Source organism: Ciconia boyciana, chromosome 10 (genome assembly GCF_034638445.1).
Source record: "Ciconia boyciana chromosome 10, ASM3463844v1, whole genome shotgun sequence".
Lineage (NCBI taxonomy): Eukaryota > Metazoa > Chordata > Aves > Ciconiiformes > Ciconiidae > Ciconia > Ciconia boyciana.
In genome coordinates this window covers 38,726,567-38,742,075 of record NC_132943.1, presented here as the reverse complement: position 1 = coordinate 38,742,075, position 15,509 = coordinate 38,726,567, and the positions used below count along the sequence as shown (strand labels likewise).

Below are 15,509 nucleotides of genomic sequence, written 5' to 3'. Positions count from 1 at the left end.
CATTGGGGAGAAAAGAACGGAAGGTTGATATGGTCAGAAGCAGAACACGGAGAAGGAGGATGTGCAAAAGGGGAGGTTCTCCTTCCAGCTGTGGGTCATATTTATCCAGGGGCCCTTCAGAAGTAAAATGCATCAACGAGAGTGAAGATGAAACCCCAGGACTTCTCTATACTGATGCAAACAAGGCTGAAAATTCCTTCTTTATAGGCTCTGAGTAGATTGTAGGCAAGAAGATAGAGGCCCTGCCTCTGCTCCTTAAAACTACAGGAACTAACAACAGTAAAAATGCTTAATACCTATTACTGTGATGGTGCAAAATCATTAGGAGTGCAAAGTCTAGTATTGTTTGGGGCTGTTACATCTGTAGCTACTACAGATTTACATTGTTTATTTATCAGTTTTAATAAAGACATTTTCAAAAACTACTGCAGATAATTTCATTAACAGGATAATGATGTCTTTAAAGGAGGATATGCTTTTATTTCGGCAACAAGAAAAAGCCTTTCTTTGTTATTTTAGTCCCTTCTAATAGTTCTTTTCCATCTCAAAGCATGGGAAAAATCCCCAATGTATTCTAAAGTCCAAGATTAAAATAACTTCTCACAAAGGCTAATTCTGCTTTAGCTTCCAGGTATCTTTTGAAAATGCCTTTCAAGAAGTAATTTTCACTGTAAATAGATCCATTTTTATAGGACACTTGGTTCCTTTCAGTTTGCAAAATATTCTTATTTGGTACCTAAAGCTTAACCTGAAATGCCTATTTCAAAATGGAAGACAGTCCATCAAAGGCATCCTTCTGTCTTGTAACATTTAGAAAAATTTTTACGTGAAGACATTGTTGACCATTGTCAAAAGGCACAGAGCACAAAAGAAATGCCAAGTTGGCAAGAGAATATCGCATCAGCCCTGCATGACCAGATACAACTGATAAAAGGATTAGACGGTGCTAGGGAAAATTTCATTTCCTGAGCAAAATTATGTTACTATAGTTGAAATAAATGAAATAATTTCAGTAAGGCAAATTAGTTATCTTACCTTCTGCAGCAGTAAAAAGGGACAGGCTCATCTGAACGTTTTTCTGCAGCCAGATGAAAGAAAGAAACCTACATCCACTGACTCCTTTCTCTCATGAAATACACTTGACCCACAAACCTCTCTGTCTTTTCTACCTTTTTTTTTTTAATTTGTGTTTGCTGCATGGCTGGCCACATCCACCTTTGTCATGTCTACAACAGTGATTTCCTTCCTACTATGACTGAAGGAAGTCTCTTTTGGATTCAGAGCAATGCAACACACACTGACAAGTGCATTAGGAAAATGTTCTAAGAGAATGGGAAAAAAGGAGGTCTGAGGTAGATACACACACCAAGTGCTCACGTTTTTTGCTCAACAACTGTAGAATTGGGTTAAATTCATAAATTGTATTCTACTGAGCAGAAAGACAGACAGGCAATGTAAAGGTGCATGAGGATGGATAGCCAGATGGTATAGGGAACTGAAGGTTTAAACAAGTACAGCAAAATTGGGTCAAACCCTACCGAGGCAAACTCTTCCGAATGGGAGCTTTGCCTGAATAAAAATGACAGGTCTGGCTCACTCAAGTCAGCAAAAGCTCAACTTACCCACAGAAAATAAGGACCACATCTTCTAACACAGAGCAGAACACAAGATTTTTACTACCATTAACTACATTGAATTGACAACACTGATATTTTGGGAAAAAGCAACATATATACTTCTGGTGAAACTTTTTTCAAGAAGTTCCTTCTGTTCATCAACCAACTCTACTGTGAGTTCCAGTTTCAGAGTCGGACATAAACAAGAAGCTTCCAGAAGAGTGCATTAATGACTCAGCACATCATTTCTGTCCATACTTCCCTTACAAACCTACACTTTCAGGATTTATACAGGCCATCTGCTCTGAAAAAAGAAAGGTTGAATTGAAATCCAATCATGGAAAAGTCTCTTTTGAATAATGTTAAAGGAAATGATTTGCATGTTTTTAAAAACTGTGGCATTGTGTAAGTCATCAAAATGTCTCCCAAACACTGACCTCTCAGTCCTTGCAACCACCCCTGCAGGGCAGGTAAGTAAGTGCGATTATATTAACTAATTCCACATGCAAGGAAAGAGAAAAACAACAATGTTAAGTGACTTGCTGAGTCATATGCACAGCTGGGAACAGCACAGTCCGGTGGTTCATAATAAGCTCGAGTTGTATAGTGTTTTGCCACCTTCTTGTATTAATACAACTAGCAAAATGATTTCCATTTGCTTAGGGGGCAATCTACAACCTCCTGTCAATTAATCGATATAAGTACTTTATAAAATCCTAAAATACATGTAAATACTACTGCTGATAGAAACAGTACGCAAAGCTAATCCTCAACTAAGGATGTATGATGTAGGAACCTTGACACTGGCCTGAAGCAGAAGAACAAGCCCTTTATTGTGATATGAAAAATCAAAAAGCATACGCTGAACTAGTCAAGTGAACTATACATTAAAAAATAGTGGTAAAAACCTGGTAACAATTCTAAAAGCCTTTGCTAATGCCCTACTAGCTTCCTTTTCAGTTAGTAGTTCTGATTGCTATTACCTCTGGGTGATGAGTCTAGGAACTGTTGTACTATTTTTTTAAACAAACAACGTGCAGATATTTTTTAAAAAACCCCAACAATCAATTAATCCAATGTTTTTATATTGGTTACTAACCACATCCAGTAGGTATTTCCAGTACAGTGGACGGACAAATGTTGTTGTTAACACAGCCTGTAATTGCATTATCTCAAAAATGACCGCAGGATGGAACATGCAGTGTCCTGATAAACTGAGAGTCAGACTACTTTAGCACATGAAATCGGAACCATCCACTTGCAAAATTAATAGAGGCTCTGTGTTAAAATACCAACAAAGTTTGTTCAGCAGATGATAAGAAATTATTTTCATGCACTTATTTAACAAAAAGAAAGAAAAATGCTAAAAGAAAATCCAAGAAGGAAATAAATGGACACATAAAAATGCTATTGACATGGCAGAGTTCAACTGACAGTCCCCTGGAGATTCTGAACCCAAATCCTTCCCTCATATCCACGTGGTATGGCTCAGTTTTAACATATTGCTGTCCCCCTATCCTGATGGCCTTGATGCAGCAGTCGTCTTCTGTTGAACAAAGCATTGATGCACATGCTTACCATTGTGACAACTTCACTGGGATTTAGGCCTCTGCTTAAAATTAAGCCAGTGCTTAAGTTCTTTGCTAGAGGTGATTTTAGCAGGAGGAAAATGTAGTGATCATGGGCTACTGAAATTGAACATTCATTGTGCAGAACAGACTAGAAATTTGCTTTGTGAGACTAGAATTTGACTCCTGCACTCCATCTACAGAACCCCCAATACACATAGGCATTGAAGCATGAATTACAGGTTGAAGACAAAAGAAATGATCCACCTCTGAATCTCCTTGCTTTCATGCATTTAAGATTTCAAAACCAAAGCTAAAGGTAATTAAAAAAAGCAGCCAAACAAATCCAAAGAAAATAAAGATGACCCATACTGAATCATAGTTTTGGTGACCGCATTGGGACAGCAGACATCTTGGCTCATATTGCATATAACAGATAAAAAGGTGAGTACCAACATCTTTTTTGTTTAATATGGATGTACTTAACATATCCTGCCAGTTACCTCTGTGCATATGTGTCTACCTCATCCATGCATTGCAGTTGGTTTGCAGATGGGGAGTTATTGCTGGGGAATGCCTTATGTTTTCGCATGAAGCTGCAGAAAGTATCTCCGTTTTCTGATTCCCCCATCCTTTAGATTCATGTCTCATCCCTCTGCTGACAGCTGTGCACTGCAACATCCAGGAGACCCTTACCTTCCTCCAGAGCTCCAGTCTGCTCGGAAGCTGGCGATGGAGGCGGGGAAGGAGGCAGGTTGGCTGACTCTTCGACTGCTAGAAATCGAACCGTGAAAATGACATACAGCAATTAATTCCCGGGAGACCAATGCTTGATACAAGCTGCAGTCATCCTGTTCTGCCCAGCTGAGAGAATTACTCGATGGGGACTTGTGCCTAGTGGGTTTTCAGATAGACCCTTTCAGAATACATGGATTTTTAAAGTTATAATAAAAGGGGGTTTGTTTTTTTTTTCAGATGGTATGAATTATTTTCAAAATTCTGGTCATAGAGTACAATACAAAAATCAAGTACGAACTTATCTTTTAAACCAGTATTTCCACTTAGAAAACCTTCAGTCACTCAAGGCAACAACAATAAAGCATCTGAGCATGAGAGATTTTACAAATTCACGCTGACTGTCAGAAACTAGCATCCAATCTCTTCAATTTAGCTTGAGTACATGAACAAAAAACATTCTGCACACTTTTTTTTTTTCCTTCTGCTGAGTTCAAGGTTAATCACAGAATACATGCAAATATTGCTCGTCTAAATACAAAAGACATCAGCATAGGGAACTTATGTCATCCATGACATAACAGTGATTCAGCTGAGCAAGGCGCAGTGAAATCTTAGATGCACTTAGACCAGGTTTTTGGATTCATTCCCAGTCACGAGACTAAATGCTGAAACCAGATGATGTTTTTTCAATTATTTCAATTCAAGTACGATGAAATCCTAAACAAACTGCTTCTTAAATGAACTCAGCATAACCTCTGCATCTGATTTCATACCAATCACTTTGAGAATTTTTTTCTTGAAAAACAGATCTACTACTGGGGCTTAACCAATGTTTTTTTTTAAAAAAAAAAAAGTAACAAATCTGTTTTAACAGATCTGTCTTATAAATGGCACCTCTCAACAGGCAGATCTCAGTTTCTGATTCAGGGCTTCTTCCCAAGCATAGAAAGGCCAGTTTCAAAGCCCGAGCAGAATCTGCCAGGCCTCCTCCTATTGAGTTCCGTGTGGTTTGGAAGAGACCCTTAAGCAACTTGTCCTTACGATGTGCTGTCCAGGGACAGAGTATTTGTATCTTCATCACAATGAAATTCTACCCGCACTTATTTAACAGTCTCCAACAGTTTCTAACTGAAGACATACTTCTCAAAATATTTTTAAAATGCCTTATCTAACTGGATGGAACTGAATATCCATTTTGCCTCACCCAGGCCCCAGTGAAGCAATCTGTGCTTAAATATGTATGAACTGTTTTGCAGAATTGGGGTCTTCCATGTAAAATTGAGTCTCTGTAAAGAAGGGAATTACCAAGCAACACATCTCCCTGCTGCAGTTCAAAATTAGTTCAATGAAGCAAAAGACCTTGGGAACCAAATTTCCAACAAATATTCTAAATTACTCATTGACTTTAATTCATTCCTAAGCAGGGTCCAGCCACTGTACCAAACAAAGCAGAGTGCCTGTGGGGAAAATACCACAAGGCATTATTTTGATTTGATCACAACGTACATGCACTCAGCAGAACTTATCCTGGGGCAGGCTTGCAAGACTTGCCCTACCTCATGACAGAGTATGGCCTTTCTCTGGCCTTTGGTGTACATGTTTTGAGCTACTGTGAAATTTTCTGGCAGGGAGGAAACACTGTATGTACAAATGGCTGTATACTTACTTTTTTATATATATATACACACACCTACATACTTGTATTTCAGAGAGACATTTCACAAAGGAGCCAGCAGGAGGATGGGGGCACAGCATGGACCAGTGGCAGTAGTACCATTCGCAGTCTGGACCACTGGCATTTGCTTCTACCACATGTAACTCCGTCTCCCACAATCTTCCCTCAGCCTGCCCAGCTGCTAACACTTCTCCCACCCTCACCTGGTGTGCCCCATTCCTCTCTGCTTCCTGCTGAGGTGCTCCTCCTCCGTCTTTTTGAGTAGCTACCACCCAACCAGCAAAGCCTCACTTTCTTTTTATATGCCTGTCCTCTCATCTTTGCCTCTTCAGACCTTAATCTTTCTCTCTCGTGTTGTACATAGCTGAACACAAAGTGGCTCTGAGCGCAGCTGGTTCCCACCAAACATGACGACAAAACCACTATCACCAATTACATTCACAGCTGCGCCGCTGAGGATTCAGAAACCAGGTGGAGAACTGCTGTTAGAGCAAACAGTGAATGAGACAGTCACAGGGCTGTGAAGAACTGGGGCGACAAGGATACCGCTACTATTACGTGGTTCCAGCATTTATCCAGTGGTGCTGCAGTTTACCCATGACCATAACCTATATGAATACACAGCTGTAACTGTTTTTTGTAATATACATACATATATATATAACGTTTGCAGCATGAGGATACTTTGAACATTCTTTGTCTCGTTTTACCTAAAGGTAGTGGTCCAGGCTGATCTTTGTGCTGGGCTTCTTTTTCCTGTTCGCCTTTCAAGACTGCTACAGCTTCAGCTGTTACTACTTGTACTATCCTCGCAGACACTTCTTCTGTGGCAGCAGCGAAGTTAGAAAAAACAAAGAAAAGTATGCTAATAAGAACGATTTTTTAAAATTATAAAGATTAGCTTAAACAATAAAAAATGGAGGCTGACTTCATCCATTTTAAAAGGTAATCTTTTTTCCTGAAATATAAGCAAATCATTAAAAATAAAATAGAAGGACCAGATATTCCAAAGATCTCTCAGTAGAAAATGCTGAGTATTTATAAAAACCAGGACCCCAGCCTTTACAGTAAGATGTACAAAGCATCATTAAATGCTGTTTCTGTTAGGGACAATGTGCAGCAACTGCAAAATTTTAAGATGATCATTTATTAAATATCTAGAAATATTTTTGCAGGTATTGTTTTGCAAACAGGGGTAGAATGGCCAGCTGAGTAATGCGATTTCTTGACATTTAATATATGGAATTAGCTGCAGTCTTAAATGCACTTTGGATGATATTTCCTCCTCATCAGCACACAGTTAGTATGCATTAAAGGCACCTCCTAGACAGGCAGCTATGCTGATGAGGGACTTGAAAAAGAAGGGCCAAATAACATTTCTGTATGATTAAAATGTATACTTTGTCCTCCTTACCCATTTTAAGACTTCAACACAAAGCTTTATTTAAAGAGTAGGTCTGAATATCATGCAGAGGGATTGCAGAGGATAACATCAGTTTGGTGGGGTGGGCTCTCGGGCCCCGGTCTCACACACGGGCTTGGCCTCCGGCCCCTTGCTCTCACCGTGCTCGGCACAGGGAAGGGGGACTCGCGTGGAGCCGGCTGAGGCATTGCATGCTTGACAGACCCAGGTACCACAGGACCTGTGCTTTGCTCTTCCCCACTGCCCTCAACGTGTGGCATGCCCGAGAGGGGCCGAGGAACTGGGTGCTCTGGTGAGCAGAGAATGGTGGTGGGACCACTCAGAGAGTAAATACTTCCAAACTTGAGAAATTGTATCTCAGCTCAGCTCTAGACCCACTCAAAGGTGCAGTGAAATGTCATCAGGCACACAACTGCATGTGGAAGTAACCAGAGGTTTCCTGCCCTAAGGGCAGTTCAGGCACCTTTGATCTAGCAAAGCAAGGACTTAAGGGTTGGTCCAGCAGAACCATCTGCAAAAGAATTCAAGAGAAAAAGGGTTTTGTTTTCTTATCTGTGTATTAGTCCACTCTCCCTTACTCATTAATCAACATACTCCTCCCTCTCATAGCCAAACTCAGGGGAAATAACCCCCTTTACTCTCCAGCTATTTCTGAGTGCTGGCTGAGAGTTGTTCCAACACAGGGTGCCGGGACCAGACACAGAGCTGAGCCCTAGGGAAGGCAACAAGCCGCACAACCACAGGCCCACCAGCTGCATGGCTGGGCATGCACCTGAAAACAGAGCAAGAATTTCAGTGCTGCTCCACCCCGCGCGCACGTGAAGACAGAGGTTTCTAATGGCAGACGGCAATACACCCTGCTCCTGCCAGGAGACACTCACAGAGCCCCCATTAATCACCCATCCTGAGGGCAGAAATAAAAGCTCTCTGCTCACCCATTACTGCGTCCTTCAGGCAAGGACCAGCTGGGAAGGTGAAGTATATTTAAATCAATGCCCTACATGTAACTTTACAGCAACCACCCTAACAAGGGACGCTGTCCATTAGATTAATAATGATGCTTTCTTCTCACAGTTAGTAGTCTTACAGAATTCCTTTGTACTTTTAATGTAAAGTTATTCCTCTTCATTTGTTGTTCAGAAAAGCTGATTTTTTTTCTCCCAAAAAGCATAGCTGTGAGTTACTTGACTTTCAGAGTCGTGTTTGCCTAAAAACAGTGCTACGCTAGTGTCTCTTTTGCACAAACTATGTAACAAGATATTAAAAAAACCCACCCACTGGCAAAGAACATTCATAATTGTTGGTATTTATATCTTACAATTCACTTCCCTCCTGACTGGTCGCCAGGAGGGCAGTGACTGCAATAGTTCTATTGGCTGCAGCCAACAGCAAGAGTAGATGGATGAATAAGTCAGAACAACTACCAAGCAACAAAATAAAAAGCTGACTTAAAACACCGTTAGCCCAAGAATACATGAGTATAAACTTGCCAAGGATAAATTCAGACTAGAAATCTGAAGACACTGCTTTCCTACTGTCAGGGGTGTGAAGTTCTATCAGTCTTCCATATAGCAGGAAACAACGCAACTGGTTTTGAGATGGAGCTCAATGCATTTATGAAAGGGACTGCATATGATATAGATGCCTGTATTAGCAGGAAACTGCAAATGGCAGCTCTAGTTCTCTGTCCCTCTACTAAACAACGTCCCCCTAGTATGAGATGAAATTCCACTTTGTTGTTAAGTAGATCGAATTGAACACCATAACCCCATAAATCAAGTCATGCGTGTGGTTAGTCCTATGGACCAAAGAACAGGGATATTGATGTAAAGCCCATCAGCCTTCCCAGCTGCCTTTCAGGGGCCTGCACCTCATTTGGGGGCTTTTCTAATTTCTCCTGCTTCCACGCCTGCTGGATGCTGGGGGTGCACCTCTTGGTTCTTGGTTCACCTTCTCGGCACCTCTTGGTTCCTTCCTCTTGTGAGAAACATGGAAGAGATGCCTCACAGACCCTCCCAGACTGCCACGTGGTGCTGCTGTTGCAGAGCAGTGGACTGGACACAAACGAAAACATTACAGGTCCCGACAATTCCCTGTGTTGTGAGGCACACGCAGACTGCAGAGCACAAGCGGCATGGGAGAAAACTGGGAGAATGAACCTGCGGCTTGGCCCATCCCCTTCCTGCAGACACATGGTGCCCTCTCCCATGCCACGCCATGCAGCTGGAGTGCTGCAGCACCTTGCATGGGTGGACACGTGGGCAGGAAACAAACTGCTCTTCCATAAAGCGTCCTTTGATACTTGGTATATCCCTGTTCAGATTCTGCTCTTTCAGAACAGGAAAGAGTATTGCCCCAACAGCTTTGGTAAGCATCGAGAACGGCACAGAGCTTGGCAGAGTACCACAGCTCCAGAAGACCCCACGCCGATTGCCACCATCACTTTACGCCTGGAGGATGTGACACGTGACCCTTCTGTCAAAACTTCCACGAATCTACTAATCGCAACACTACTGACAAAAGTAACGTCATCAAGTTTGTACTGTTAGCTCAGATGAACAAATCAAGATTCAATTAGGAAGACTGTTAGGAGAATCAATTTTTTAAGCTTATTTTCACATTAATATTTTAAGAAAAGGCTCCAATTAATTTTTCAGATATAGAATATGCAAATGTATACCACATTTAGTACCCTGGAGCATATCCAAAGGAAACCCACTCAGTCACCTGCTCTCCATCACCCAAGCTACTGCAAGCCTCCTCCCAGCAAGGTAAGACAAATCCCTATTAAAAATGCTCTCCTTTGTTACAGAATTTACACTCGTTCACATCCAGACTGGTTCTGAAGTGCAAACAGGCTCTCCAAGGCTGGAAAACAGTTCCCATCCTCTCAGCTCTCTTCCTGATTTAATTTGCTTGGGACAAAGATTATATTCCACAGGGAGATATGGCTGGGGGTGAAAGCTTGCCTCCTGAAAAAGAGAAATTTCGATTTCAGGCTATGCAAAATAAGAAAATAAAAATACAAATGGCCTCTGGGGTTGGGGGGGATGTGTGTGTTTGTTTGTTTGGCTGGGTTTTTTTAATCAAAAAAGGCTCACTTCTGAACACTCTGTTGATGGATATTTTGGGTGACACAGGAGGCACCGGCAGTTCGCCAGAAGAGCAGTGCTTTTGCTATACATGACTGCTGCAAAAGGACAGACATTTTTGTACTAATGGACACTATAAATAGCAGATCCAATGGGTAAGTCAAATCCTCACAGGGCAGCTATTGAGACTCTTCATAGTCTCCTTATGGTTCAGTTAAAGTTCAAGGAAGCCTAATGATAAAGAACAAAAAAAGAAAAAGGAGAGTTAGCCAGCCTGGATGCCAGGCAAATTCTTCACAGCCTAAAAGCTCTGGATTCATTAGAGATAGTTTTGCTTGTAGAGATTTATTTTCCCTCTCTTTAAGCAGGTAGACATTCTCTGACTCTACTTTGTGTCACAAAAATGGCACTAACAAATGACAAGTAACACCAAATATATGTTTCTTAAAGGCAACAAGGACCTCGGCTTCACATAAGACTCCCGCACAATGAGGAACAGCAACATGGCTTTTCTTTGCATTTTGCCGAGAGTAAAATGCTGCTCCTTTTTACCAAGATGTCAGCTGTTCATGATACAGGACGCAGACTGAGTCTCCCAGTTTGATTTCAGGGAATGTGGTACCCAAAGGTGGTCCTCAAATGTGATGTCCATAACAGACCGGAGACATTGTGAAAGATCCTCAGCACGAGCTTTCAAAAGCCCCCTGATGACGAGCAGGCTGAGCCGGGGGCCAGGAGCTAACACACAGGGATGGTGATTCTGCTGCTCAGAAGGTTGTCACTTCAGACCAAGCTTAAAGGTTGTCACTTCAGACCAATCTCTGACGGGGCTGTCAGGTCAAGTCTGCCCAGTTGCTGCTAGTGCCACGGCTGCTCTCTGGCAGGAATAGAGGACTCTGCCCTGCTGAGAGGGCAGGCACCTGTCTTGGGCACTACGCTAATTTAAACCAAAGTTAATACTCAAACGAGCAAGCACTCTCTGCTCCTGGTTTTGGAAGTCAGCCCAATTCTTCTACGAACCCCAGCATACCAAATCAGGACATCTGGAATCTCCCTGCCCCACAGATAACTCAGGGACACAAAACCTTTCAGAGTACTGGGATGCACATGGGATGCTGAACCAGCTGCTGATGGTCTGAGGAGCCGCAACCTTTCCTCTTTGCTGGGTTTAGGAGGCCTGGTGCCTCCAAAAGCTGCTGCCGCCCTCATAAGCACACCCAAGGGCACAACAGCTGCCCAGTCCCCACCCCAGCTTGCTCTGGCACCGATGCTTAAACTGCAGTAGGCGTCATCCAGACACTCCCTCCAGACACCTGAGAGAGCCCCCCTTCACTGACAAGACTCAATGAGGGGCCGTTAAGCAAGGTTACATGCCAAAGCATGGCTACAGCAGAGCCAAAGATCTGGGATCAGATCCTGTACAAGGCCAAGATGTAATTCCAAAGCCCTCCTTCATTTCTTATTGATGCTGCTGCGGTTGTCAATTGACTGCAGATGTCTCCACTGGCACCTGAATCCATTACCTACGTTATTTTCATTTCCCAGGAAACCTTTCCAGTCCATTAAGTTTTTTTACAGACAGGTTTACCAGCCCCAGAAACAGATGTACGGATGGCAGCAAGAGTCTTTAAAAAAGGTGTCTGAGCTTTCACCAAATATTTCCAGAAAACTGTTAGAAATAATTGGCAACTATAATGGCAAGAGCAAAAATTAGATCTGTGACACCTCTCCGCAGTGATGGGTGGTGTCTGCTCCCTTTGTGCCCTTTTTAATGGTTTTCCTTCAGACTCCGGTACTTTTTCTCTTTCTCTTCCAACCTACCATAACCTCAGGCTCAATTCGTTGAGGAGCTGAGTTTGCTATTAACACCACTTCCTAGGTGAAACTGCTCAGGCTCAGATATTTGCCTCTGACAGCCCTCATCCAGCAGTACCTTTTATCTTCTTCTCTCTCCCTCCTACCCCTCTATGCAATGCTGTATTATTATTATGAGGATTGTTTTTGACGGGAGAAACTTCCTATGGGCAGGGCTCACGGCATCTTCCTGCTGTGCAGGTACGTGCCCCGGCGCTGCCGCAGGGATCCTGCCAGCAGAGGAACCAGGGCTGGTACAGCTATCCCTGGGGAACAGCTGGCTCGTCAGCTCACATAACAGCATCAGTGATTTCTCAGGCCACAGTTGCCCCAGTCAGACCAGAGTTTCTCTCCCCAGCTCTTCTTCTCCTTCCCTGACTGTAGTCGCCTGTGTTTCATTACTGCCATTCAGCCAGTTCGCTCAGCCCCCCTATCTATCACTTCTTCCCCCATTTCACAGCAACAGGGACAGCTCCTCCTAAAAAGAAAAAGCATTTCACGTCGCCACAATTTTACTGGGACACTCTTCCCAGACTGGAGCAGCATCACCCCCTGCTTTTTCTAGCAACAGCTCTACCTGATACCACTACGGTGGCAGTGGATCTTTAGTATGCTGTAGCCATGGAAGATGCCATCTGGTCTCTGTAAAGCAGAACTTGTTTAAGGCATAAACAAAGTTTAACGTGCTGGAACCGCACAGCACAACAAATGCTCCAGGAGAAAACTGAAGGAAAGGGATGATAGGAAGGAGGGACGGAGAGGAGGAGACTGCAAATTGTGTCAAAACTTCACATGCATTCACAATGTCACCCCTCAGACACCTACCAAGAAAATTAACAGTGAGCTCGGTTAAAGCAAAGGGTAATTAACGCTCCTGGAGCACTGAGGCTAAAACAGGGATAAAGAAAGATGCAAACAGATGGAAAGGATAAAATAATATGTTTCATTAATTTTGCTACATTTTAGGGAAGGAACACAGGCAGAGCACAGCAAAAGGATTAGCTACATGTGTGCTTGTGGAATTGGGAAAACAAAGCAATTTCAGTCAAAATGTGCCTGTCAAAATCCCCAGTGGGGTGCAGAGCAGTTTCCAAGGTAACCAGCACTAATTGTTGGCACAGTGGAATCCAGTCAACAACAAAAGCAAAGAGCAACCTGGCTGCTTAGTGAGGCAAAATACCCCAAATATATTCCTGCAGAAAGGAAAGATACAACGTGGCTATTTGCTGTCTTTGACAATTTGAAAAGCAAAGAGGACCTATGGATTCCCCCCCCGGGTACCACAATTGCGAGTGCAGCAGGACTACAAACCAAACAGCTATTCGATTTGTTTAGAGACATTAGCCTGTCCCCTAAGGACAGGTCCTGAATTCACACTCAGCTCTCCTGGAAGCTGGTGGACAACTCTTGTTTCAGTCAAGACTGCTGAAAGGCTAGGGAAAAAAGACCTGGGCTTCACCCAGTGACATTTCTGATGGAAAAACCAAAGACACACCTTGGACTTTATCACTGGGATCGTGACAACTCTAAGTATTGCCTTTTGCACTCAGATTAAAAGAGAAATGCACAGCAGCAATCAAAGCAGTATGAATAAGTTATACAAAACCTGAATAATGCCAACAGACTAGTGCTTGCGCTTGAAGAAAAAAGCAGTAACATAGCTTTACAGAAGTCAAATATTTGCTCTCAAATGGCTTTCGTGAGTGTAAATATTTTGGTGTAAGTAGGTCCCTGATCTAGATGTTGGCAATATGAGCGGTAATTGGCAGGAGATATGAAGGCAAATAATGGGGACATCAGCTTTTAAATTAAATGAAACCACAACACAACTGACAAGTATCATTTCCCTAATAAACTCGTTGACTTTAAGCTACTGTAGCATCAATGAGGATAGTGACAGATTAATTTAATGACCAGGATTTATCGGCTAACCAACTGAACAGGTCAGAAAAGGCTTGTGTTTTGGGAAAGAAAGAGCTTTGATTGCTTAACGCATTGGACCCCCAAAGTACAAACATTCAGATTACCTTTGGGGAAAGATATATTGCAGTGACTATGTGAGAAGAGCATATACAGGGGAGCTACAGCTGGATCCCCGACACAGCAGCTTCACACCGTGGTAAGCCCCACAGCAAACGGCTTACGCCTCCGTGTTTTGGGGTACTTCAGGTATTCAACAGCCCCTCCTACCTTCTCCTTAAACTCAGGATTGTAAATCTGAATCACCATTATCCAGCCCCTTAACATATCTGCTTTATAGCAGAGTAAATCTGGTGCAAAACTGGTGTCCTGGCTGCAGCCGAGCTGTGTTGGACCAGTTGTGCTCTGGTACAAACAGGAGGCTGGAGGGTGGCTTTCCCATGCATGCCCGGTTGCTCTGCAGCATTCAAGGAAGCAGCAGCCCAGGGCTCGGGCTGCCTGTCCATGGACTGCTTCCACACGTTCTGCATGTACTTCACCTCCACTGCCCTGACTGCATTTTCCTGATCACTTTCTTCAGCAAGAGAGTTGGACAGATAGTCCAAATCTCAAGGCACACAAGTGGCAAAATCCAAAATGACTTGTGGTAGGAGCCAGGAGTAATTCAGAAAGCTCCCATGAGCCCTCTCCTCCGGCTCCCCAGCACACCCTGGTGCACGTTCATTAGGCAAAGGCCTCTGCCACGCTGTCTAGCAGCTGTAAAACAAAACACCAAGGGATCAGTCCCCACCCCTCCCCTTGAAATATGAAAGTCTGTTAAAAAGGAGTCATACGAATGTCAGTACAATACAGCAATGCTTTAAAAATGAGCCCTCATTACTGCAAATACTTGCTCCCTGTGCATCCCCCTGAGTCGTATCTTCTTAAGACTACTGCCTGGAACAAAATATTTACTACTGTCAGCATTTCCCAGCCAAGTCAGAGGTGGGAAAAGCTAATCGGTTCTGTTTCATGTGATGCATTGGCAACACAATTTACAGCTAACATGCAATGTTGAAGCAGACAACACCAGGCCCTCAGCCAGGGCAATGCAGTGAGGTCCCACTTGGCCTTTCCTAGGACTTGGTATCAGCTAAAACCATGACTTACACGATGAAGCAACTATATCTATCTATAAATCATGGACTCCTTAGGACTCACGCAGAAGAAACCACTTTGGCTTCAAAACAAAGAACCGGAGACTTAATCCTTTGAGTGTGAGTAAATACACATAACAGGTAACTCGCTTTTAAATCAATATTTGTTATGAACTTCAGTACATGTTAAGATTTTAAATAGACAGACTTTTAAGAACTAATTCTCTTTTAATATAAATGGGAGAACAGCACATAGAAGTCAATGGAGCTTCAGCCACCTACAGCAGGAGGTGACATGTCCCTTAAAGTTCATTTTTAGCTCCTTTTGGGCTGATTTTGAACACTTTTCACAGTGTTTCCTGTGATCTTTTTACAAAAGAACTCAAAGTATGCTACACGAACTCTGCTGAATTTAAGTTTAAAATTAACAACCTGTGCACACATTGTGTGGGATTTCTAGTCGTGCCTGGTCAGAAGGACTGAAAAT

At 42.9% G+C, this 15,509-nt stretch overlaps 1 protein-coding gene across 1 annotated transcript in view; it reads right to left on the bottom strand.

The window, feature by feature from the left end:
- The window catches only part of MAP2 (microtubule associated protein 2), a 72,404-nt gene that overhangs the window by 42,774 nt on the left and 14,121 nt on the right, over positions 1–15,509 (bottom strand). Inside the window, exons 2-3 of the mRNA XM_072874978.1 lie at positions 6,308–6,421; positions 3,881–3,958 (exon numbers count right to left, since the gene is read on the bottom strand). Coding sequence (XP_072731079.1) covers positions 3,881–3,958; positions 6,308–6,421 — 192 coding nt within the window. The remainder of the gene's footprint in view (positions 1–3,880; positions 3,959–6,307; positions 6,422–15,509) is intronic.